Source organism: Astyanax mexicanus, chromosome 22 (assembly GCF_023375975.1).
Source record: "Astyanax mexicanus isolate ESR-SI-001 chromosome 22, AstMex3_surface, whole genome shotgun sequence".
Classification (NCBI taxonomy): Eukaryota; Metazoa; Chordata; class Actinopteri; order Characiformes; family Acestrorhamphidae; genus Astyanax; species Astyanax mexicanus.
Genome location: NC_064429.1, coordinates 32443454 through 32469403, shown reverse-complemented (window position 1 = coordinate 32469403; position 25950 = coordinate 32443454). Strand labels below are relative to the sequence as shown.

The 25950-nt window shown below is 38.1% G+C and overlaps 2 protein-coding genes across 4 annotated transcripts in view; one reads left to right on the top strand and one right to left on the bottom strand.

The window, feature by feature from the left end:
* Positions 1-7948, bottom strand: part of prodhb (proline dehydrogenase (oxidase) 1b) — a 52206-nt gene extending 44258 nt beyond the window's left edge. For all 3 annotated transcript variants that reach the window (XR_007428899.1, XM_049470592.1, XM_049470593.1), the window contains exons 1-3: positions 7856-7948; positions 6866-7114; positions 2204-2403 (exon numbers count right to left, since the gene is read on the bottom strand). Coding sequence is in view for 2 of the 3 variants with exons in the window: in XM_049470592.1 (XP_049326549.1) it covers positions 2204-2403; positions 6866-7114; positions 7856-7933 (527 nt within the window). In the remaining variant the exon portion in view is untranslated. The remainder of the gene's footprint in view (positions 1-2203; positions 2404-6865; positions 7115-7855) is intronic.
* A 1857-nt stretch (positions 7949-9805) lies between these two features.
* The window catches only part of scarf2 (scavenger receptor class F, member 2), a 76172-nt gene continuing 60027 nt past the window's right edge, over positions 9806-25950 (top strand). Inside the window, exon 1 of the mRNA XM_022668430.2 lies at positions 9806-10600. Within this exon, the coding sequence (XP_022524151.2) occupies positions 10476-10600 (125 nt within the window). The 5' untranslated portion in view covers positions 9806-10475. The remainder of the gene's footprint in view (positions 10601-25950) is intronic.

Genomic DNA, 25950 nt, shown 5'->3' with positions numbered 1-25950 from the left:
AAACCGCCGTGTGCTGCATTGCTCATGAAGCTCACGCTCTGCCCCGGGCTGCTCCACACTGTGGGTGGGGTTCACATTATCCGAGACAGAGGCTTTTTTGGCTTTTTTGGGTATTTGCTGACTCGGAGACACACTGAGACGCTCTGATGCTGCAAAGCAGGAAGAAGGTACAACAGGCTGTGGATGCAGTACATAAAGAATACCATTCATTCTTATGATGCTTAGTTCACATAGTATATACAGGGGTTGAACAATGAAACTGAAACACCTGGTTTTAGAGCACAATAATTTATTGTGGTGTCGGACAGTTCTGGTGGAAACAGGAGAGTTGAGGTGCACATTGAATTCTGCCGTGATTTGATCAGCCGTGGTTTTATGTTTTTTGGATACAATCCGGGTTAGCACCCGAACATCCCTTTCAGACAGCTTCCTCTTACAGCATCCACAGTTAATCCTGTTGGATGTGGTTGGTCCTTTTTGGTGGTATGCTGACATTACCCTGGATACCGTGGCTCTTGATGCATCACAAAGACTTGCTGTCTTGGTCACAGATGCTCCAGCAAGACGTGCACCAACAATTTGTCCTCTTTTGAACTCTGGTATGTCTCCCATAATGTTGTGTGCATTGCAATATTTTGAGCAGAACTGTGCTCTTACCCTGCTAATTGAACCTTCACACTCTTACTGCTCTTACTGGTGCAATAATGTGCAATTAATGAAGATTGGCCACCAGGCTGCTCCAATTTAGCCATGAAACCTCCCACACTAAAATGAGACTGTGTTTCAGTTTCATTGTCCAACCCCTGTAAAGAGAAGCTATATGCTATATACAGCTCTGCTGGTAGAAGTAGGGGTGGGCAATATGGCAAAATTATCATACCACATTTTTTTTTTCTTCAGGATCACAATAACAATTTTATCACGATGCTTTTTCATGTTGATTTAGTACAACCAAACATTCTATCCTATTTTAAATACACAGCACTAAAAAAAAAAAAAGAGCATTAAGCGCTAGCTCTTTCGCCGTTCAGAGGTGAGTACATCATTTAGCCACTAATGCTAATGCTGCTGCACCCAGCCTTAGTGGAAATCTGGAAATCTGTAAAGCTTACTGTAAATAAAAGTTTTTAGGAGAGAAATCTGTGTAGATTAAAGGGATAGTTCGGTATTTTTGACATGAGTCTGTATGGCATCATCATAACCAGTGTCGTGCATCCACACTGACTTACCCCCCACAGCGTCCTGTGAGCCGAGTTCTTGTCCAGTTTAGGTCAAAGCGAAAGTAGTCCGGCATGTTTGCTGGGGTCAGGAAAATAACTCCTTTTTCTTCCCAAAGCAGTACGTGTTCAAAAGAGTGATTTATTTACATCACAAAAAACTAACCCTGCAAAAGTCACGCCTCGTAAATCACTTGGGTCCTACTTTCTCTCGTTCCATATCAATGCGCGCAGCGCTGCAACCTGACAGCTAGCCTACGTGTTTGGGTCGCTTTGTTTACTTCTCGCTTGTTGACGCGTGCGCAGCTCGCTGTCAGAATGACGCGCACTGATACGAAATGAGAGAAAGTAGGACCCAAGTGATTTACGAGGCGTGACTTTTGCAGGGTTAGTTTTTTGTGATGTAAATAAATCACTCTTTTGAACACGTACTGCTTTGGGAAGAAAAAGGAGTTATTTTCCTGACCCCAGCAAACATGCCGGACTACTTTCGCTTTGACCTAAACTGGACAAGAACTCGGCTCACAGGACGCTGTGGGGGGTAAGTCAGTGTGGATGCACGACACTGGTTATGATGATGCCATACAGACTCATGTCAAAAATACCGAACTATCCCTTTAACATGCAGCGTTCTTTTGACTTAAAAGTTTTAAATTACAGTTTTGTTTACTTAGCTTAGCCTTACTTAACTTGCTGAATTAGAAGGACAACATGGTGACACCCCTGTTCCTTACTAGTGTTGCATAATTGCGCTTTATAATACGTAAAATACAGTATAAAATAATCAAATTTTATGAGACACTGATTTTTTTCTGGTTTTCATTCCATAATCATTAACAAGAAAAGAGAAGAAAAACATATAAATAATAGTATATAAGTTTCACATTTTAAACTGAATTACTGAAATAAATTAACTTTTTTTCAATGATATTCAATTTTTTTGAGATGCACCAGTATATTTTCTACTAACTATGAACTGTACTCACTCCGTATCTCCCTGTTCCTGAGAGATATCCTCCTCTACGCTGTAGTCGAGCACCGCGCCCACTCCAAACTGCATGTTCTTCTGAATGAGGGGTCTGATGGACTGGTGGTCCTCTCCGGCCACGAACTGACCGTAGAACGTCATTTTCATCAGCTGCTCGAAGCCCTTCTGACCCAGCAGGGTTCTGCTCAGGTCCATTATCTGTAGAGGAGAAGAAGAGATGCTTAAACTTACTGGAGAGGAGTCACATGGTCCTTCACCTTTAACCCAGGTACTCAGATCTACTATACTGAAAAAAAAATGATGATTGAAATTTATTTATAAAAAGTTTTGCAACTTTCTGCATTTGCTTTTTTTTAAAGTAAATTTAATTTCAGATAAATTTAAGTAGCTTCAACTCAGTTTTAAGAATTAAATGTTACGTAGAGTAAATAAGTGAACTGAACTTCAGTCAATCCTTTCTTTTAGTAAACTTTACTTCATTTCTGCATATTAGGGGTGTGCAATATCATATCGTACGCAATAGTATTACTTTTTTTTACTGTTTTTAGCAAAATAATTCACAATTGATTCATTGTTCATTGTTCAAATTCACAATGTTCTCATTTCCCATTATATATCAGCTAAAGACAGATTATATCTGTACAGTATCATTTATTTTATTTTAAAAATTTGATTTTTGTTGATCTGAAATTCATGTATTTTTTAATATCTCACTTAGCTGTTTGCCATATCATAATGTAGGAAATATTAAAACTTAATTTTCATTTTGTTGAAGTAGTGTATGCTTGAATTTTTTTTTTTAATTCAGTTTTGTCATGTTGCCAAGAGTATTGTTATCGTGAAAATACCATGATATATCAGGATATTATTTTAGAGCCTTATCGCCCACCCCTACTGCATACAATATTACCTAATTACAATTACTTAATTTATACAATATTACTGAAATAATTTATGATACATAATATATTATAATTCCTAAAAGTTAAAACACACATATTACACTGTCTCAACACATGGATGGCATGTAATACATTCTATTCATTATACTAGTATTCTAAAAATATGTATTACATGCCATCCATGTGTTGAGACAGTGTAATATGTGTGTTTTAACTAAAAATATTTAAATTTCAGGAATTATAATATATTATGTATCATAAATTATTTCAGTAATATTGTATAAATGAAGTAATTGTAATTAGGTAATATTGTATGAAGAAATGAAGTAAAGTTTACCAAAAGAAAGGATTGACTGAAGTTCAGTTCACTTATTTACTCTATGTAACATTTAAGTCTAGAAACTGAGTTGAAGTTACTTAAATTTATCTTAAAAAAGCAATTGCAGAAAGTTGCGAATTTTTTACAGTAAATTTTACGCATCATTTTATTCAGTGTAGAAGATGATAATAGCACTATAATTATGTATTTATTTGGAGTATATAGTGGGTACCATCAGACTCTTCTCTTCTAGATCACTGAGAAGCTGTATTTTATACTGATGTGCCAAAAGTCAAGGAACTGCAGTCAACGGACACCTTGGTTGAAAAAAAAAGCCCACACCTGCATACATTGTGAGGTGTTATATTGTAAGAATACTGAGTTCATTATAATTTATCCTGTGCAATACATTTACATTACATTTATATTTATGGTATTTAGCAGACGCCCTTATCCAGAGCGACTTACAACAGTGCTTCGATGTTTCTTCAAATATCCAAAGCTAGTTTGTAGACTAGGATCAAGAGATACACAGAGCTTGATCATGTTTAGAACCCTAGGAACCCTTTTTTTTTTTTTTTTTTTTTTTGATTAGTTTAAGATGTGTCTTCAGTCGACGTTTGAAAACCGCAAATGACTCTGCTGTTCTGACAACCAGTGGAAGTTCATTCCACCACCTTGGTGCTCCAGCACAGAGAAGAGTCTGGATGTTTGTTTTCTGTAGGTTTTGAGGGATGGAGGTTGGAGCCGAGCCGTACTGGAAGCTCTAAGAGCTCTTGGTGCAGATCTGGCTTTGACCATCAGTGCCATGAAGTATGGAGGTGCTGGTCTGTTTTTTGCCTTGTAGGCCAGCGTCAGGGTTTTGAATCGGATGCGGGCGGCAACAGGAAGCCAGTGGAGGGAACGCAGCAAAGGAGTTACATGACTGAACTTCGGAAGATTAAAGACGAATCGTGCTGCCGCGTTCTGAATTAACTGTAGTGGTTTGGTGGCTCGCAGTGGAAGACCAGCCAGTAGAGAGTTGCAGTAGTCTTCAAGTCTTGAGATGATAAGAGAGAGAGAGACTGCAGGAGCACCTGAGTGGCTTCCTGAGACAGAAACAGTCGAATTCTTCGGATGTTGTACAGGAGAAATCTGCATGACCAAGTCAGATTTGCAATATGGCTCGAGAATGATAACTGGTCATCCATTCCTACACCCAGGCTTTCTCTTGGTCTTTCTTTCCAGGGACAGTCCTGATAAGTGCCAGTTTCATCATCATAATATTTTTTTGCGACTGCAAAATAACTTTTAAAGTTTTTAAATTGTATTCTTTGCTTTATTCTTTAGTTGAGTAGTTTTCACCACAATATGGATTAAAACATTGCTCAAATAGATCTACCTCATAAAACTGACTGAGAAAATGCAGCCAAGGTCCGCAAAAATATCTAATCTAAGCAAGAGGTGCCAATTTAAAGAATTAATTCCATATATTTTGTTTAGTTTGAATGACTTTAATATACATTTCCAATGCAAAACATTTTAAAATAATAATCTCCACATCTTTGACTGGTGCTGTATGTGTGGTTATCCCACACACATATATTACATGGCCCCTGTAGCTGTTATGCTGGCCACCAGCATGTGACTATTTGTGACGTGAGCTTTATAAAGGGCAGTTATGTCGAATGGAAAGCCGGATGTAAACTGATACACACACTGCATACACATTGAGTCCTGGGTCAGGGGAAATGTCATTGAGTTACACAGTACCAGTCAAAAGTTTGGAAACACCTTCTTATTCAATGTTTTTATTTATTTATTTATTTAATTTCATTTATTTTCTACATAGTGGATTAATAATAAAGACATTAAAACAGTTAAGGGACTTAACTGGAATTAAGTGTTAAACAGTAAAAAAAATCCCCTGATCTAAACATGATGAACTGAGATGGTGATTTGAGGTGATTTAATTGGGATGAGCTTCACAGAGTGAAGGAAAAAAAGCAGCAGCTATTGTTCAGCACCTCCAGGAACTCCTTCCTTCAAGACACTGAGAAAACTATTCCAGGTGACTTTCCCTCATGAAGACACTGAGATTAAAATCTCGCCAAGAGTGAGCAAATCTGTCCTACATAGAAGATAAATGTGATACTTAGAAGAATCTAAAATATAAAACATATTCTAGAATATTTTTTTTTTTTGCATTTGTTTCTGTTAAGCTTTAATATAGTCTTCAATATTAAATTTACCATGTAAAAAAACATCATAAAAAGAAAGAAAACACATTGAATAAGAAGGTGTGTCCAAACTTTTGACTGGTACTGTACATCAGCAGGGTTACAGGTTATATCAGTGAGATAAACACATTTAGGCCACGCCCAGCACAGTTTATATAAAGCCACGCCCTTTCTGGAGATACACAGTGAAAAGCCACGAGCTCCAGTCATTCTCAGGAACTTATTCTCTATTCCAAAATGCTTAAGGTTTAAAACTCTTCATTTATTTCTTCATAAATGCCAACAAATGATATTGCTATTGTAGAACATGCATTTTTCATATCAGGTAGTTCTGTAATTTGTGTAATATTAATACATAAAGAGTGAAATATAGGTGAAAATGTGTTAGGTAAGACTAAAAAAAGTATCATCTATACTTATACTATCTATAGAAAGTTTGATGGATGAAGTCACTTCCTTAAAGTTTCAAAAAGAGGCCAGAAAGACTAAACCATTCAGAAATATATATATATATATATATATATATATATATATATATATATATATATATATATATATATATATATATATATATATAAATATATACATATATATGTATGTATATATATATATATATATATATTTTTTTTTTTTTTTTTTTGTGAATAAGGTTAATTAGTACGTATTTTTTTAGCTATAATATTTTTGCAATTTTAATGTTAACTTTAAATAAAGTGACATTTAAGTGATTTTTCTAGTTTAAAAATATTATCTTATATTATATTATGTTGCTTCCCCCAAAAAATATGTCAGAAAACATGCCTAAACCCTGTTTTTTTACAAGAGGAGAATAACAATTCCAGTGATATATCTTTTTAATTTGCTGTATGCTTAATTTTGTTATATACAATTATAGTCTATTTTATTATGCTTTTTAAATGCTTTTGTTTCTTTATGTCTTTCTATGTTATCCCTTTTTTATGTGTATGAAAGAAGCTACATTAGGAGTTATATACACCTGGCTTGCCCATATATATATCATTATAAAGCATGACTACTGTTTATATTTGAATTATTTATATAATAGAAATTATGTTTATTTATATTTTATGAACTTTTATTTTTAAAACAGTAAAATGTTATTCATTGATCTTATTTAAGACATGTTATGCTGTTATGTAATGTGAGTGACAGGAAGTGCTGACTGTTTGTTTATATTATGGGTAAAACTCGTAAGTTACCTCCTTATTATGGTCCACCAGCACATCATAAGAGCAGATCTTTAGGACCAGCAGGTTTCTGATCAGCTCCAGCGTGGCTTTGCTCCTGTAGGCTTCTCTACTCTCCTCAAAATCCACACTGACTGCGGGGGAGGAGGAGCTCAGGGCCCGGGAGCCGCAGCGCGACACACCGGGGGATCCAAACCGGGACCGGAGGCGCCCCAGCCGGGCACAGGCGCGCAACGTCCCGCGGTACGACATGATGCGGAGCTGTGGAGGAGGTCAGGAGGGGGTCAGGAGGTAACATAGACACGAACAGGTACTAATGTCCTTCTGTCTGACTGACTGTCTCTCTCTCTCTAACTTTCCCTACCTGCCTCTCTCTCTAACTTTTCTGTCTCTCTCTTTTTCTCTCTCTCTAATTTTTCCTATACCTGTCTGAGTGCTCTCTCACTCACTCTCTCTAACTTTCCCTACCTGTCTCTCTCTCTCTCTAACTTTCCCTACCTGTTGTCTCTCTCTCTAACTTTTCTGTCTCTCTCTATTTTTTCCTATACCTGTCTGCATGCTCTCTCTCTCACTCTCTCTAACTTTCCCTACCTCTCTCTCTCTCTCTCTCTTTCTAACTTCCCCTACCTGTCTACCTGTCTCTCTCTATATCTCACTAACTTTTCCTAATTGAAAGACCTCTCTCTTTTTCCATCTCTCTTTCTCTCTATCTACCGTTCCATACCTGTTTGACGGTCTCTTTCTCTTTTACTCTCTCTCTTTCTGTCTAGTTATTTATGTCTCTGTTTTTCTGTCTCTCTCTTTCTGTCTCTCTCTAAATTTCCCTACCTGCCTAACGGTCTCTTTCTCTCTCTTTCTCTTTCTGTCTACTTATTTCTGTCTCTCTCTAACTTTCCTTACCTGACTGAATTCTCTCTCTCTCTCTCTCTCTCTCTCTCTCTCTCTCTCTTTTCTCTCTCTCTCTCTCTTTTTCCGACTCGTTTTCTCTTTTTCTTATCTTACCTGTTTGAAGGTCTCTTTCTCTGTCGGTCTCTTTCTCTGTCTGTCTCTTCCTCTGTCTCTCGCTTTTTCTGATGACATCAGAGCACAACAAACACGCCCCCACTACAAGAAAGCCGCTGATTGGTCCAAACCCCCTTCACGCCCATGTTTGGTGACGTAACGTCGCACGTGTGCTGTTTCAGAGGAGCGTTTCATAAACGCTACAAATGTGTTATATAAATATGTATATGAGGAATTTTAACCTGTAAAAATTATGATCTTTTAATGTATGTTTTGTTGTATATGTTGTATATTTAAACATGTTTTCTAATAGTAATAATTTGTTTTTATTTTACATAAAAAAAATCGTCAAATAAGATTAATAAAAGAGGGTCAGATTATACTAGAACTTTTGAATTAAGTTAATAGTAAATGATAATTTGTGTTTAAATACGTTAAATAATTAAAATAAGTTGTTTTACTCTAATACAAAATAAAAAATAAAATAAAAATAAAAAAAGCGAATGAAACTTGCAGGGGAAATTATGTTATTATTATCATTATTAATGACTTATTAAGAGTCAAATTGTATAATGCGCATTGTTCTTATCTGTGTATATGTGTATATATGTGAGATGTGCTGTATTTCTGTGTTGTGTATGTTTTGAAAGTCAGACAGAAGAGGGCGCTGTTGAGTTAATTTTCAGTTGAGTTGTTTTTTGGATATATTATGAAATCAAGAAAAAGTACAAACAAATGAATTAGATCAAAGATTTTAAAGTTTTAAATGAGTATCAAATTGTTAAACAGTGTAACTTAACTTAAAGTAAAAATATTGAGTGCATTTTAATAATTTCTACATTTTTTGTGAAATATGTAGCTTTTTTAATTAAGCAGAGGTGAATAGGGGTTTGGGACACAGCTTACAGCCTATGTTAAAGTGTAGAATATAGAGTTTCCAGCATTCAGCTCAGAAGCCCCTAAGTACAGTGTGATTTCTATTTTCTATCAATTTTAACAATACATTTTGTGAGTGTTTTAAACTTGTGAGGTGGTTAAATTTGCTGCTAAAAAAGATGCATCTTATCCTTTTAAAAATATATATATATATATATTTTAAATTTTATATATTTATAATGATTCAATATTATTTATGACATTTTTTTATCTGGCATTTTATATGACTTAAATGCGATGCTACGGTAACATAGACACAAACAGGTACTAATGTCCTTTTAAATGACTGTCTCTCTCTCTCTCTCTCTCTCTCTCTCTCTCTCTCTCTCTCTCTCTAACTTTCCCTACCTGTCTTTCTCTCTAACTCTTTCTATCTCTCTCTTTTTCTCTCTTTAACTTCTCTTATACCTGTCTGAATGGTCTCTCTCTCTCTCTCTCTCTCTCTACCTGTCTCTATCTCTCTAACTTTTTCTACTTGATAGAACTCTCTCTTTCTCTCTTTTTCTGTCTCTCTTCCTCTCTATCTAACTTTCCATACCTCTTTGATGGCCTCTTTCTCTCTATCTTGCTCTCTCTCTCTCTCTCTCTCTCTCTCTCTCTCTCTCCCTCTACCTGACTACCCGTCTCTCTCTCTCTACCTCTTTCTGTCTCTCTTTCTGTCTTTTTCTAAATTTTTATTTTAATATATTTTTAATGGCTAAATATTATTCATGGCATTTCTTATCTGGCATCTAAACACATACAAATATGTGTGAAATTAGGTTATTATAATACTTAAAAATACATACACATATAATTTTAACTTATTACATTAAACGACTTTAAACTAAGTAACTTTTATGTAAGGAACCCTTTAGAAGTCAAAGTGGGCGGAGCTTAGCCGCGCTGGGAGAAGCTCCGGGCAGGGGAAGACACGCCCACCCCACTTCTGGGAGAAGGGCTGCTTCTACGTGTGGCTTCGAGCAAAATGAAGAAATGCCTGATGTAGAAGAGTCCCGTTAGGAAGACGTGGATATATGTATTTTTATTATATTTGGATTTACGCACGATCCCTGCTGGACAGAACCTTTTGGATGCTTGAGTGACTAGAACCTACAGAACCTTCAGAATCTCTAGAACCTTCAGAAAGTTCTGGTTGGAGCTGTTTTTGCTTGTTTTTTTTTCAGCTTTGGAGAATAAGTGCTTAAAAAGTGAGGGGAGGTTTTGTGTTCGTGCGTAAAACGCGCGTAAAACGTGCGTAAAACGCGCGTAAAAGTTGTGTGGAGCGGGTTTTTGTTTAGGTTTCTTTTTACGTTCGCCTCTGCGGCTCTCTCTCTCTCTCTCTCTCTCTCTCTCTCTCTCTCTCTCTCTCTCTCTCTCTCTCTCTCTCTTCCTTCAGATGGCGTCGTAATAGAAACACCAGCACCCCCAGAACCCCCCTCCTCCCTCCCTCTCTCTCTTTCCCTCCCTCTCTCCTTTCTTTCTTTCTCTCTCTCTCTCCACATACACACACACAGCTAATTCACAAAGAAAATCCACCCAAAAGTCAGCGTATCTGGATTAAACGTTGGTGAAACGTGTAAAAACGTGATAAAAAGTGTAAAAAAAAAACGTGTACGTGTACGCAACTGGACGCTCAGAAGAAGACGGACTTCCACACGTCGCCTCGCACTGAAAGGAATGCTGAGCGTCAGGGCCTGGAAGGATGCTGTCTCTGAAGGGCACTCTAGCAGCTGGGGCTTTACTTCTACTGCTTCAACTCCTTAGTCCAGTGCTGGGGCAGGAACTCAACCCAAAGGGCAGGAATGTGTGCAGAGTACAAGTTTCAGGGTAAGTGCCAAAAATAGCTCTTTTTCTTCAGTATTAAAACTCTATAAGAAGTTCTGGAGATCATAGTATAATGGTAATAATGGCTTATCTCTATCATAATGCGCATTATCTTAATGTTTTGGCAAGTTATACCTTCATAAAAAAAAAATACAAGTCTGACGAATCAAGTTTAAGAAACCAGGACGCAGCACAAGCAGATGTTCACATCTGGAGCAGCGTCATTAAGGGAGTGAACGCTAGGTGGCGCCACTGAGAACTGTGGGGACTGCTGAGACTACTGGACCTAACTGTGAAGTCGTGGCACTGAACCTAAGTCTTAAATGGTCCCTTAAAAAAAACTAGATGTTCTAGTAGCTTACACTGTTTTTAATCCTTTAAATGCAGAAACTATACTAGCGTGTTGGATTATTTGGTAACCCACATGGCTCTATTCTAGGACCTCTAAAGGTGTTCTAAAGTAAAGTATGGTAGGGAATTCAGGATCTGATGAGTTAAAGGCATGTTTAGAGTTATCAGCATTGGTGTTAAGAAGGTTCTAGTCCTAGTTCTTGACTCTAGACTCTCTCCAGACTCAAAAACTAGCTTATTTGTTATTGTAGAGAGAATATAAAGACATTTGTAGGCTTTTGCATTGTTTTAAGAGTGAAGAACTCTACTTTGGGCTCACATGCAGGATCTAAAGGGTTAAAGGCATGTTTAGAGTTATCAGCATTGGTGTTAAGAAGGTTCTAGTCCTAGTTCTTGACTTTGAGTCTCTCTAGACTCAAAAACAGGCATATTTGTTGTTGTATAGACAATAAAAAGACGTTTGTAGGTCTTTGCATTGTGTGTTTTGGCAACATATTGGCTAAAAGTGCGAGAATAGGAGATCATGTAAAGAAATTTAGGAACTTCAGTGAAAATTGTCCTGAACTAGATGTCCTAGACCTCTCTTTTTAATTCTAATGCAGAAACTATAGTGAATTATTTGGTAACCCACAGGGCTCTATTGTAGTACCTGTAAAGTTGGTGTAAATCATGGTGGTGCTCTAATTTTGAGAGTGAAGAACTCTACTTTGGACTTACATGCATGGTCTGATGGATTAAAGGCATGTTTAGAGATCTCAGCATTGATATTAAGAAGGTTCTAGTTCTAGTTCTGGACTCTGGACTCTCTCCAGACTCAAAAACTAGCATATTTGTTGTTCTAAAGAGAATATAAAGACGTTTGTAGGCCTTTGCATTGTGTGTTTGAATAATATATTGGCTTAAAGTGCCAGAATAGGATATTGATGGATCAAAATCAACATTCGCCCCAATTCCCTACACAGTACAAGCTCATATTAAGGCAATATTTCTATATTGAAATAAGGTCATGCAAAAAATGTAGGAACTTCGGTGAAAGCATTTTCTAAACTAGATGATGTAGACCTTTGTCTTCAATCCTAATTCAGAAACTATAGTAAATTGTTTGGTAACCCACATGGCTCTATTCTAGGACTACTAAAGTTGTTATACAGTAAATTATAGTAGTAAATTCAGGGTCTGTTTTTAATTCTAATGCAGAAACTATAGTGGATTATTTTGTAATTCACAGGGCTCTATTCTAGGACCTATAAAGTTGGTTTAAATCATGGTAGTATTGTACTTTTGAAAGTGAAGGCTTTACTTACAGTATCTGATGGGTTAAAGGCATGTTTAGAGTTCTCAGCATTGGTAATAAGAAGGTTCTAGTCCTAGTTCTGGACTCTGGGCTTTCTCCAGACCCAAAAACTGGCATATTTGTTGTTGGCTTAAATATTGGCTTAAAGTGCCAGAACAGGGCATCGATTGATCAAAATCAACATTCGCCTCAGTGGCCATGTTTCTATATTGAAATAAGGTTATGCTCAGACATAACAGAACCTAAACACACTTACTTTAGTGAAAAATGTTCTAAACTAGATGTTCTAGACCTTGTTTGGTAACCCTCATGGCTCTGTTCTCGGACCTCTAAAGTTGTTCTAAAGTAAATCATGGTTGTACGTTTTAGGATCTGATGGGTGACGGCATGTTTAGAGTTCTCAGCGTTGGTATTAGGAAGGTTCTAATTCTAGTTATGGATTCTGGACTCTCTCCAGACTCAAAAACAGGTATATTTGTTGTTGTAGAGAAAATATAAAGACTGTTTTGTCAACATATTGCCTTAAAGTGCCAGAACAGGGCATCAATGGATCAAAATCGACATTCGCCCCAATCGCCTACACAGTACAGGCTTATAAAGGCCATGTTTCTGTATTGATTACAGAAAAACAACTATATTCTCTATAGTTGTTGTCATAGAGAGGGTATAAAATATTTGAAGGGCTTTAAAAAGGCTTTGTAACTGATACCAGCCAATTTTGTTTTACTGAGCATGAAGTGTGTTTATGTGTGTAGGAAACATAATGGATTAAAGTCGCAGGATTGGCTGTCAAGTCATCAGCAGTCTCAATATCATGGTGACCTACATATCACAGACCTACACCCTTTAAAAAGGGGTTCTTTACCAAAGGTAGCGTTTCTATACTGAAATATCATCACTGAAAGAAAGTATTTGATCTGGAAACCAAAAACTAGGAAAACCTCTTCTTGATGGTTCTTGAATAAATGGTTTTGATGGTTTAAATGGCTTTAGAAAGTGCAAAGACCCCGAACAGAGCCATGGCTACAGGTACGGTTCTTGGAGGAAACTGTAGTTTAGTTGAGACAATGAAAGGCTTATACTGTACCATAATGAAAACAAAAGTTCTTGACAAGAAGAACCTTGAAATCCACCTTAAATTCAGCATTTGTTAATTACTTTATGTTAGTAATAAAGCTATCAAAGTTATTTAGTAAAGAATAAAGTGTTAATAAACCAGCTTTTTCAGATTGAGTCACCTGGAATTCAGGCTTTCAGTTAACAGCTGTGCTGAACTCATCAAGAGTTAATTACTCGAATTTTCTGCCTCTTAATAAAGTGTTTGAGTTGTAAAGTAGTGAAGAGGTAGAGATACAGGTATACAGTGAATAGTGAATATTTGAGTAATGTTCTAATCCAGATTATGAGAAGCAAGAAATACTCAACTAAAGACAGAAAAAATACTTTAAAAGTACACCCTCAAGTGCAGTTGCAAAAAAAAATAAAAAAGAAAGAAAGTTTTGATGATGAAACTGGCACTCATCAGGAGCACCCTAGTAAAGAAAGAATCAGAGTTGCCTCTGTTGCACAGGATAAGTCCATCAGAGTTACCAGCCTCAGAAACCACATGGTATAGTTTTTTTTTGTTTTTTTTTTAACACTTACTTGAATGAGAGGTGTGAAATCTATGGTATTTGGGAGCAGAAAACTTTAAAACACAGAGGTTGTAGCTTCATATGTTGGAGGTGAATACTGGATACTACAGTGACTACAATATTCCACTATAGAAAACAGGCTTGTAATATTGTCCCTACGAGTGCAGGAACATGTGCTGATGTCCATCAGTCGTGGGTTTTTCTGCAGAGCTTGCGTGGAGGTCATATGGAGGTTATCATGTGAGAACAGATCTACTGCACGGTCGCCTATAGGCCTCAATTCCATTCAATACCTTCAGTTAAAAATACAATGCTAAAAATATAATACACTGTAAAATGACATAGTTAACCAGTTAGTTACATTTACATTAGTGGTGTCAATCGATTAAAAATGAAGGAAAAATAGGAGTAAACACGAGGTAACCGCATGGCCTCCATCCACATGGTTGGGCACGTGCTTGTAAACGCATGTGTGGAAAGTTGTGCACCTCAGTCCAGCACAGTTTTGCAGTTTTGCTCAGATATTTCCAGTAACAGCTGAATTCACGCTTTTAATCCCAGAAAAACAAACGCTCTTATTTACCTTTTAAAAAGAGATTTACATGCCTGGTTAAAGGGCCGATTTATGTTGTTTTGCTGTTTTCCTCGGGTTCTGAGAGCTCGGCACTGATAACTGGTGTTATCATGTTTAATATTTTGATATACAGGGGTTGGACAGTAAAACTGAAACACCTGTCTCATTTTAGTGTGGGATTTTAGGTTTCATGGCTAAATTGGAGCAGCCTGGTGGACAATCTTCATTAATTGCACATTATTGCACCAGTAAGAGCGTGAAGAGTATGAAGGTTCAATTAGCAGGGTAAGAGCACAGTTCTGCTCTAAATATTGCAATGCACACAACATTATGGGTGACATACCAGAGTTCAAAAGAGGACAAATTGTCGGTGAACGTCTTGCTGGAGCATCTGTGACCAAGACAGCAAGTCTTTGTGATGCATCAAGAGCCACGGTATCCAGGGTAATGTCAGCATACCACCAAGAAGGACCAACCACATCCAACAGGATTAACTGTGGACGCTGTAAGAGGAAGCTGTCTGAAAGGGATGTTCGGGAGCTAACCCGGATTGTATCCAAAAAACATAAAACCACGGCTGATCAAATCACGGCAGAATTCAATGTGCATCTCAACTCTCCTGTTTCCACCAGAACTGTCTGTCAGAACAATAAATTATTGTTGCTTTGTGCGTCTCAACAAAGGATACTGACCTGCATGTTTACACTGTGAAGATACACCAGCAGCTCATTTAATAGAACAGTAATGTTATTTTATTCTTTATTCTGTTTATTGTTGAGTTATAAGTTGAGTTTGTGCTCTGCAGAGAGGCTGACTGTTGACCGTTGTCAGGGTTTTAATCAGTCAGTGGCGCACCTATATTTTTTTGCCACCAAGATATAATAGAAACACACAACAGTGAAAATAGACTGTTGACGGGGTGTAAGATATTGCCCAATGAAATACAGAAGTGTAGAGAGGGCTTTTGAACTCTAGGCTGTTTTTTAACTTATTTTTGAATGTATAGACTTTAAATATATTCACACCTAAGATATCTTTTCAAAAATGGTTAGACTAGAGTGTTTATGAGTTTAAAGCATAAGAATATTGATGATGATAATAGTTAATTACATGGCTTATTAATTATTACTTTGACAAAATACATGGAGAAACAGCATCAGGTGGAGTTATTTATCTTGATAATCAATAATCACACCTCTAGGATACATGTAGATACTAAAAACCTGCCTTTCAGTATTTTAATCAGGACACACAAAGAAAACTATATACAAAAATATAAACTTTTTTAGTCTAAATAAATAAAAATGTTTAGTGCAAAATAACTACTTAAAGTAAAAATGTGCAAGTAAAATAAAAACTATATAAAGTAGTGCGCACACCATACCTAGCTTTAGTTTGAGTAAAGCAGGTAGTTTCACACTTTTTCTGTGGACACTTTTGAGTCTTTATTTACTGATATTATTTGGTTTGAAACATCATATAAATATGTTTGAAGCACTAAAGGTAAATAATATTGGTTGGGGAAGGAGATTTTTCACTTTTTTAGGAGTTTTTCTCAATGGGTTCTTATAGATTTAGCTTTACCACACTGGGATGTGATCACTATTTTTAGAAAGAGTAAGTTCTGCCATTTCTAACCATATATGGATTATATTTATGTGTGAAGGGATTCCTGAGTAATTTAGCTGAGAGACACTAGGTGCGATTTTGGACAAAAAATCCACCCATTAAACTGTCAGTAGTAGTGTTCCTGAGTGAGAGGAGGTTGAAATATTATAATATTAAAACTGCTTTAATGTTCTTTTGCAACCATCCCTACAAAGCCATATATAGTACACTGTATTCATTCCAAATTTATGGTGTCTGGTAGGTCTTGGCACTTTTTTCTGGCTATAACAGCTTTTGTTGGTTACCTAAACAACCATGTTGCTGCTAATGCTGCTGATACAAGATCTACTGCGAACATGGAGATATTACATTTATATATTTGAGGTATTTGCTTATTTACACATCACTAAAACAAAGAAACATAGAATTAAATTGAAAGAAAGCTGCCAAAATAAAAGAGAATCCAACATAAAATCAACAGATTTATTAATCTGAAAGGAAAAACCCATTTTAAAAATTATCTTAAGATTACAAGACACACGATCATTAAATGTATATATTTTTTGGGTCTATTTTCACACATAAAGCTTGTTAGATTATAAGACACATTTTATGTGACACTAGTAAGGAACATGGGTGTCGCCATGTTTTCCTTCTGATTCAGCCACCCAGCGGCGAGACCTGTAAAGCTAAGCTAAGCTAAGCAAACAAAACTGTAATTCTTGAAAGTCTTAAAACGAGCGCTGAATGTCAATCCACACAGATTTATCTCCTGAAAACTGTTTATTTGGGTCAGTAAAGCACTTCCGTTTATTTACAGCAAGCTTAGATTCCCAGATTTCATCCTACGTAGCTTTATTTAACACGATAAACGCACAGGCTACAGGCCTGTGAAAGAGCTAGCGCTTAGCGTAGTTAGCGGGTAATGCTAATGCTGCTCCAGCAGTACTAGCTAGGGTTAGCAGCAGACTACAAGTCGACAATACTCACCTCTAAACAGCGAAAGAGCTAGCACTGAGCGCAGTTAGTGGTTAATGATAATGCTGCTCTAGCCTTGGTGCTGGAGAAACTTCCCTGAAACTCCTGTATAACTCTGTATGCACTTCAGTGGAGTGGCTTTACTGCTCCTTAATACCTGACTGGTAAAACTCATACATAAGGAGCACCAGATTATGAGGCGTACTGACGATTTCTGGGAAAATTAAAGAATTGTAATATATTAACAATGTACTGAAAAGCCCGTCACACAACGGCATTCGCACACTGGCCATTCATGACTCCAAGGACTCTTCGATGTCTAAATACTGAGGCTAATTTACTGCATTTTAAATTGCTAGGGTGCTTCTTCTTGATCAGTTCAAGGATCATAAATGGGACCCCTCTCATCCAAGCTGCTCCCTGTACTCACAGCTACCGAGTGGAAGGAGGCGAGACAGCTTCTTCCCCAAGGCGGCCAGGCTGTGGAACAGCCAGTCGAACAGTGTTCTGCCCAACCCTCCCCACTGACACCCATACAAACTCTGCACCCTGCACTTTACACTTTACACTGTATTTATCAGACTTTCCCATATTATACAGTACTCTGTATATTTTATTTTATATTATATTTTATTTTATTCTTCTTCTTGTAAATATTGTTCTCTGCACATTGGTGGGAATCTGCACCCAAGTTTTTCACTCGCATGTACACCTGTACTCTATGACGTGACAATAAAAATCTTGAATCTTGAATCTTGAACCTTTTTAGGCCCAGAGTGTTTGTCATAGTGGTCATAAAGATGGACATAAACAAGTGTGAATGTTCTCAGATCTTAAGAGTTAAGAGTTAAGCTTCATTAAGGATTAAAGTACTGTTTATCTCATAAAGGCAGTTATGATGGTCTTTTAGGTCTTAATTTGTTTTTAGGAGGTTTTATTTCTGTTTATGCATGGGAAACATATTTCCGTAGATCCTGCAAGAACTTGTCTCAGGGTCTGTTTTAGGGGAATTCTGATCAAGCTTTTTTTGCTGAAAGAACTCGAAAAAGAACTCTTGTTTAGAAGTTTATTTGCAGTGGGCGGATGATAGATTCCTCGCTCCAGATGGATATCAGTGGACGTGAATCAGAAAACTATTCCCGAATCCCGAAACTATTCTGGTGGGGAAAAAAGCCTAAAAAAGAAGTGGCACTTGTCTTGCTGGATTACTCAGAATTTCCACTTGGTTTTCAATTGCTGCTGAATCAGATTTTACCCTGGTGGATGACTGATGTTCAATTTCAATCAGGGTTGGGTTGGGGCAATGTGACCAATGTGGCCATGGCAAGCATTCATGGATCTGTATATTTAGGACAAGCTGTATGTACAGGGGTTGGAGAATGAAACTGAAACACCTGGTTTTAGAGCACAATAAATTATTGTGGTGACGGACAGTTCTGGTGGAAACAGGAGAGTTGAGGTGCACATTGAATTCTGCCGTGATTTGATCAGCCGTGATTTTATGTTTTTTAGATACAATCCGGGTTAGCACCCAAACATCCCTTTCAGACAGCTTCCTCTTACAGCGTCCACAGTTAATCCTGTTGGATGTGGTTGGTCCTTCTTGGTGGTATGCTGACATTACCCTGGATACCGTGGCTCTTGATACATCACAAAGACTTGCTGTCTTGGTCACAGATGCTCCAGCAAGACGTGCACCAACAATTTGTCCTCTTTTAAACTCTGGTATGTCACCCATAATGTTGTCTGCATTGCAATATTTAGAGCAAAACTGTGCTCTTACCCTGCTAATTGAACCTTCACACTCTCTCACGCTCTTACTGGTGTAATAATGTGCAATTAATGAAGATTGGCCACGAGGCTGCTCCAATTTAGCCATGAAACCTCCTACACTAAAATGAGACAGGTGTTACAATTTCATTGTCCAACTCCTGTAGATGAGCATTGTCCTGTTGGAATAATAGGGTTACCAGACTGATGGTCGTTAACATTTGAACCACTCCTAGATTAAAGCCTATTCATGAAGATGTTGAGTGAATGAGTGCAGTAGTTCAGCCAACATTGAAAATCTCATACACGGGTGATTTTAGATCAATTCTGAGTGAACTGGTTGATAAATAATGTTCAGTTTCAGTTGAGGATATTTGTGGCGATGAGGCTGTCCATGACAGAATTTGTGTCTTTAAAATTCTTGACAAAGTAGCAGCATATTGACAATTGATGTCCTGTTGAAAGTGTCTATAATAGGGATCTCGTGAGATTAATACGGACGATATTTCTCGTCAGGCTTAAATCTGTCTCGTGGGACAAAAAAACAATTAAATGTGAACTTTTTAAGAGGGATCTGGCAACCCAGTAACGATCGCGATAGAGTATGATGGCTGAGCAGTGAGAGCAGCTCTCAGCAGAAGAGGAAAATTCAGGTATTTGTATAGAAGATGCTTCTGCTACTTTTAAGTTAAGTATGTCTGGCTGCATTTTGGCTCCAGTGGAAACAATAAACGGTAACAGAGTGACCAACAAGACACAAACCATATATAAATACTGTAAGTAAATCCTACACGTGACTGTTTCATAGGCAGCTGTACTAATCCCTTAGCTCTGTACTGTATTTAAAAACATGTTCTGTCTCTGTTTGCACTTCAAGCTCAGTCTTAATATGACTGGTTATGGTTCTGCAGAGTTAAATTACAAGAGATTTAGGAGAAAAAAAACAAAACATAGGCTTAATATGACTGGTTGTGGTTTGCACTTATTGTTTGCACTATATAAGACCTAGAAAAGGTGTATATATATATTTTTATTCCTATTTCTATTTCTTATAGAATCAATGTGTGAGAGAAAACAGTCTGTTAAGTTTGCGTTTTTTTGACATTTTCTTTCAAATTTTATTTTTAAATCTCGTCTCGTCTCGTTCTCGTGAACCCAATATCGTGTCTCGTCTTGTCTCGTGATATTAGTGTCTCGTCACACCCCTAGTCTATAATGAAGAAAACATTAGAAATGGAACAAACAGGGCATTTGTAGTCTATAATATATAAACCTACAATTAAGTTAAGGGCATTTTTACACCTGTAGTTGGTTTCTATGGTCTGGATCAGTTGAGGAGTTTGTTTATTCGGAGCGTTTCTCCCTCTGTTTGGTTTGTTTTCGCACAGGCAAAAACCGAAAAGCATCAAAAAGTACCCCAATAAACCACACAAGCACTTAATCTCCTCTGATTGGTCGGAGCTATCTGGCGTGGGATCAAGGAAGTAAATATAGTGAGAAGTTTCTGTGTTTCAGCGAGTATATCCGTGCAGCGTGAAGCTGCTTTAATAGTCAAAGTTGATGTACATGTGATAAGCAGTGCTGCACGACTGCGAGTAGTGAATACAGCACAGACCGTGCATGTAAACAGCATGGAGCAGCAGACACAGCATTCATACATAGCTGTGGTGATTAGCGTTATTTGGCTAATGTATCAGAATAAACTGCACCTTATCAGCAGTTTAGCTCAGATGATAGGAGAATATAATTTATAGCTGGATCAGATCAAGACCAGATCACATTCTCACCATTCCAGAGTGTGATTACTGTTTTCACACCTGCTCAGTCTGTTTTAACCATAATCAGGGTGCGTTTTAAAAGAATCCTGACTAAGCGCCGACCAAGGAAATGCCTCTCATCTTGTTTTGATGTTTATTTGCTTTGGGCGGATGATAGATTCCTCACTCCAGATGGTTATCAGTGGACATGAATCAGAAAAAAGGCCCCCTAGTTTCAATTTGAGTTCTGGTCTGGCAATGCAGGTCTGGCGATGCAGCTGGCCGTGGAATAGTAGATGTATCTTCCAGGCAAGCTCTTGAGAAGGCAGCAGCATGTTGATGAGCATTGTCCTGTTGGAATAGAGCACACTAGAGAGTGCATAGTTCAAAATAAAGGTAGGACTACTTAGGGCATTTGTTGATTTGCTTTGGGTGGATAATAGATTCCTCGCTCCAGAGGGAAGATGCTCTGATGGGCAGTTTCACTTGTCATTTTAGTGTGGGAGGTTTCATGGCTAAATTGGAGCAGCCTGGTGGCCAATCTTCATTAATTGCACATTATTGCATCAGTAAGAGCAGAGTGTTAAAGTTCAATTAGCAGGGTAAGAGCACAGTTCTGCTCTAAATATTGCAATGCACACAACATTATGGGTGACATACCAGAGATCAAAAGAGGACAAATTGTCGGTGCACGTCTTGCTGGAGCATCTGTGACCAAGACAGCAAGTCTTTGTGATGTATCAAGAGCCACGGTATCCAGGGTAACGTCAGCATACCACCAAGAAGGACCAACCACATCCAACAGGATTAACTGTGGACGCTGTAAGAGGAAGCTGTCTGAAAGGGATGTTTGGGTGCTAACCGGGATTGTGTCCAAAAAAACATAAAACCACAGCTGATCAAATCACGGCAGAATTCAATGTGCACCTTAACTCTCCTATTTCCACCAGAACTGTCCGTCACCACAATAAATTATTGTGCTCTAAAACCAGGTGTTTCAGTTTTATTGCCAACGCCTGTATATTAAATAAACCCTATCCTCAGACATGATAAAAACTCATATCAGGGGCCAATTAACGTAAAATCTTACTAAATCAAATGACACCTTTTGATTTAGGAATAAATGTAATTTTGGGCTGTCAGTGTGTCTGTAATGAAGACCGAAAGGATCTAAAATCACTTGAAAAATGAAAAAGTGACACTTTTTGTGACTGTTTTGGACATTAAGAAACATATATGATAGTCTCTGACAGTCTATGATGGTTTCTGCTCTTTGAACTAAAATTAGAATATAGCCTATAATAAGACCTTGAAAAAAAACATTTAAGGTAATTTAAGGTAAATTCTGGCTAAATTAGGTTTGCAACCTGATTCATGACTGATGTTTAGTCTCAATCGGGTCTGGCGTCTGGCGATACGCTTGGTCATGGCATAGCACCTGTGTCTTCAAGGTAAGCTGGTTGCATAAGAAATGAATAAAGAGCCCATGAATAAAGACTGTTCTGGACAGAAATGGAACAAGTTTAAGAATAAAACCTGTGCAGTAGCTCAGTAAACCCAAGTGTTTATTGCTGAAAGGACTCATCTATTGTTTAGAAGTGTATATGCTTTATAGCCTATTAAAATACCTTGCAAAAAATTGCAACAGGGGCCAATTAAGGTAAATTCTGTCCTAGTCAAGTCTCACCATGGTTGATGACTGATGTTGATGACAATCTCAATCAGGTCTGGCGGTCTGTTGACCGCCTGTTGATGCTCTTGGCCATGACATAGCATCTGTGTCTTCGAAGCAAGCTCTTGAGACAGCAGCAGTATGTGGACAAGCATTGTCCTGTTAATAATTTAACGTTGACCTTTCAATTCGTCTGTAAAGAAGACCAAAAGTGATCTGGCATCTCTTTGGACATAAATAAAACAAAAGATGGTCTTTGACAGTCTCTGATGGTTTGTGATGTTTGAACCAATATTAGATTAAAGGATATCATAAGACCTTGCAAAAACCGGTATCAGGGGCCATTTAAGGTCAATTCTGGCAAACTCAAGTTGCACCGTGGTTGATGCAGTTGGCTACGGCAAGCTCTTGAGACAGCGGCAGTATGTAGACGAACATTGTCTTTTTGGATTAGCAGACTGTGGAATGCATTCAGAAAAGGTAGACCCAGTGGTTGCATGGAGAAATCATTAAAGAATAGTAGAGCAGTAGTTCAGTAGACCCTGCAAAAACTCATATCAGGGTCGGTTGTAGGGAGAATTCTGACCAAGCATTTGTTGCTGAAAAGCCTCTCCTCTTGTTTAGAAGTTTATTTGCTTTGGACGGATAATAGATTCCTCGCTCCAGATGGATATCGGTGGATCTGAACCAGAAAACAGTCCCCTAAAAATATTCTGGTGGGGAAAAAAAAGAAAGAAATTTGGCTTGACTACACATAGCATCTGTGGCCTCAAGGCAAGTAGTTGAGATGACAGTAGCAGTATGTGGACGAGTATTGTCTTGGTATTAATTTAATGCCGGGCTGTCAATGTGTCTGTAATGAAGACCAAAAGTGATCTGGCATCTCTTTGGACATAAATACTGTAAAACAAAAGATGGTCTCTGACGGTCTCTGACATTTGAACCAATATTAGATTAAATATACATAATCATAAGACCTTGCAAAAACTTTTATTAGGGGCCATTTAAGGTAAATTCTAGCAAAATCAAGTTGCAACCTGTTTGACGACTGATGTTCAATCTCAATTGGGTCTGGCGTGGGTCTGGTGATACGGTTGGCCATGGCATAGCATCTTTGTCTTCTGTGGAAGAGCATTGTCCTTCTGGATTATCAGACTGTAGAATGCATTCAGAAAAGGTAGGTCCACTGGTTGCTTGAGAAATTATTAATGGTCTCCTTCTGCTAGATTTTTATGCTCTTTTTTTCTTTTTCTTTGTGAAATACAGTAGGTCTCTGCATTGTATATGGATGCTGCACATGAAACCGTTTCTAAGCTTCTACTGTTTGCTGTAGCTAGCAAAAGAAAATCCTCAGAAAAACGAGTTGATCAGAGAGATGTAAAATGTAAAATGACATCAACCAGTGCCTTCATGGCCTCGCCCACCTTGGCTCAGGAGTTTACAGCTTCTGTTTACACAGATGGTTAGTTTTAGCTATCTTGTGTAAGTAACTGTAGGTTTAAATCGGATCTCCGATGGATTCTGCGTTTTACAGAGACCTTAAATATACACTAGGGAAGCACGATTTGAGTATTGTTTTAGTAGTGTTTGTTTAGCTAAAAGAACTCTCGAAACGTTTCTTGGCCACAGGGAAGAGAAAGCGCTGTATCTCTGAAAAATATTTTGTCTTGCGAGTTTTAAAGCTGTAAAATTGACTGTGGGGGAAGGCAGCCGGTAGTCGTTCTATGCTGCAGTGCTGTTTAGCTGAGCCAATCAGAGGCGATATATTTGCATTTGCACTTTTTCCTTACCGATACCGATACTGCCTTTTCTGGTATTGGCCGATACCGAGTACCGATACCGATACCTATTACCGATATACTGTTTTATCCTGAATAAGATATAATAACCTGATTGGCTGCTCCACAGTTTCCACCTTTTTTTTAAAGCTCTGTTAAGATTATTGGCTGCAGTAGATAATGATCGACAAGGAGCTCCTGTTGTCGATATAAAATTATTCAATTGAACATGTAATGATCAAAATATCTTTAGGCGCTTTTCAGATTTTCTATTCTTATTTTTTATTACAAGATATATGTGCAGTGTTTCTTTAAGAGACCCCTCCCCCCACCCCCTCTACGGCAGATTTCTCAGGTTACAGACCACACAATGCGCTGTTTACCCTGCTATTTTTTCCTCTTTGCCGATAGCAATAGTGTGTGTGAGTGCCAGTATCGGTGCCGATAACAAAAAACGTCTCACACGGCATTCCTTCAATCATACTACAGACCACAGCTAGACATTTTAAAATGAGTTTAAAAACAATGGAATGAGACTTTTAAAGAACAGTAGAGCAGTAGTTCAGTAGACCCTGCAAAACCCTTATCATGGACCATTTTAGGGGAATTCTGACCGAGCGTTTGTTGCTGAAGTGCATCTCCTCTTGTTTAGAAGTTTATTTGCTTTGGGCGGATGATAGATTCCTCGCTCCAGATGGATTTCGGTGGACGTGAATCAGAACACAGTCCCTCAAAAATATTCTGGTGGGAAAAAAAAGCCTAAAAAAGAGGTGTACCGGCAGAAAGTTGGCGTAAGTAGAGTAAAAGTAGACTACAGTCCAATATACTCACCTCTGAACTGCGAAAGAGCTAGCTCTTTAGTTATCGGCTAATGCTAATACTTCACTGAAACTCTTTTGTCGATTTCTGAGAAAATTAAAGGATTTTAGGTGCACCTTATACTGCGAAAAATACAGTAAATTAATATGCACCCCGATTGATGACTAATGTTCAATCTCAATTGGGTCTGGCTTTTGGCTGCATGAGAAATTAATAAAGAGCTCATGAATTGGGACTGTTTTGGATGCAAATGTTGTTTGAACCAATTTAAGAATAAACCCTGTGCAGTTTTTTTTTTTTTTGTAGACCCTGCAAAAACCCCTTATCATGGACCATTTTAGGGGAATTCTGACCGAGCGTTTGTTGCTGAAGCGCATCTCCTCTTGTTTAGAAGTTTATTTGCTTTGGGCGGATGATAGATTCCTCGCTCCAGATGGATATCGGTGGACGTGAATCAGAAAAACAGTCCCCCGAAAATATTCTGGTGGGAAAAAAAGGCTGAAAAAGAAGTGCGCTGGCAGGAAGTTGGCACTGGTTTTGCTGGATTACTCAGAATTTCCACTTGGTTCTCGATTGTTGCTGAATCAAGTTGCACCCTGGTCGATGACTGATGTTCCATTTCCATTCGCTTCAGCTTTCATCCCTCTAAATACATCAAATGGATGCGGTTTTGAATACACACTCGTTCTCTCTTTTCCTTTCTTTCTCGCTTGCTCCCTCGTTCGCTCAGTGTGGCATGTGTAGCTTGACACAGACCAGAAATGTCAAGCTTGTGGTGGTGGGGGGACGCTCATACGCCCCCCCCCCCCACATACACACAGAGGCTAAACAAACTTTGACTGAAGGCAGAGACGAGGCCGACGCTCCGCAGGAAGCAGAAGTGTGGACAGGGCCTCTTAGGGGTCACATGTGGCGGAGCATGAGGAGCAGCATCTGTGTCCTATCCATCCAGAGCTCTAGATTAGGGGTGGGGGGTGGGGTTAGGCGCAGTGAGCCAATGGGATTCTGGTGTGGAGTCGCTGTGCACGGCAGCAGCGGCAGCAGAAACTTAAGAAAGCTAGTACTTAACCTCCTGCGGAGGAAACCAGCAGAAGTGCACAGAAAATGAAAGAGCAGGG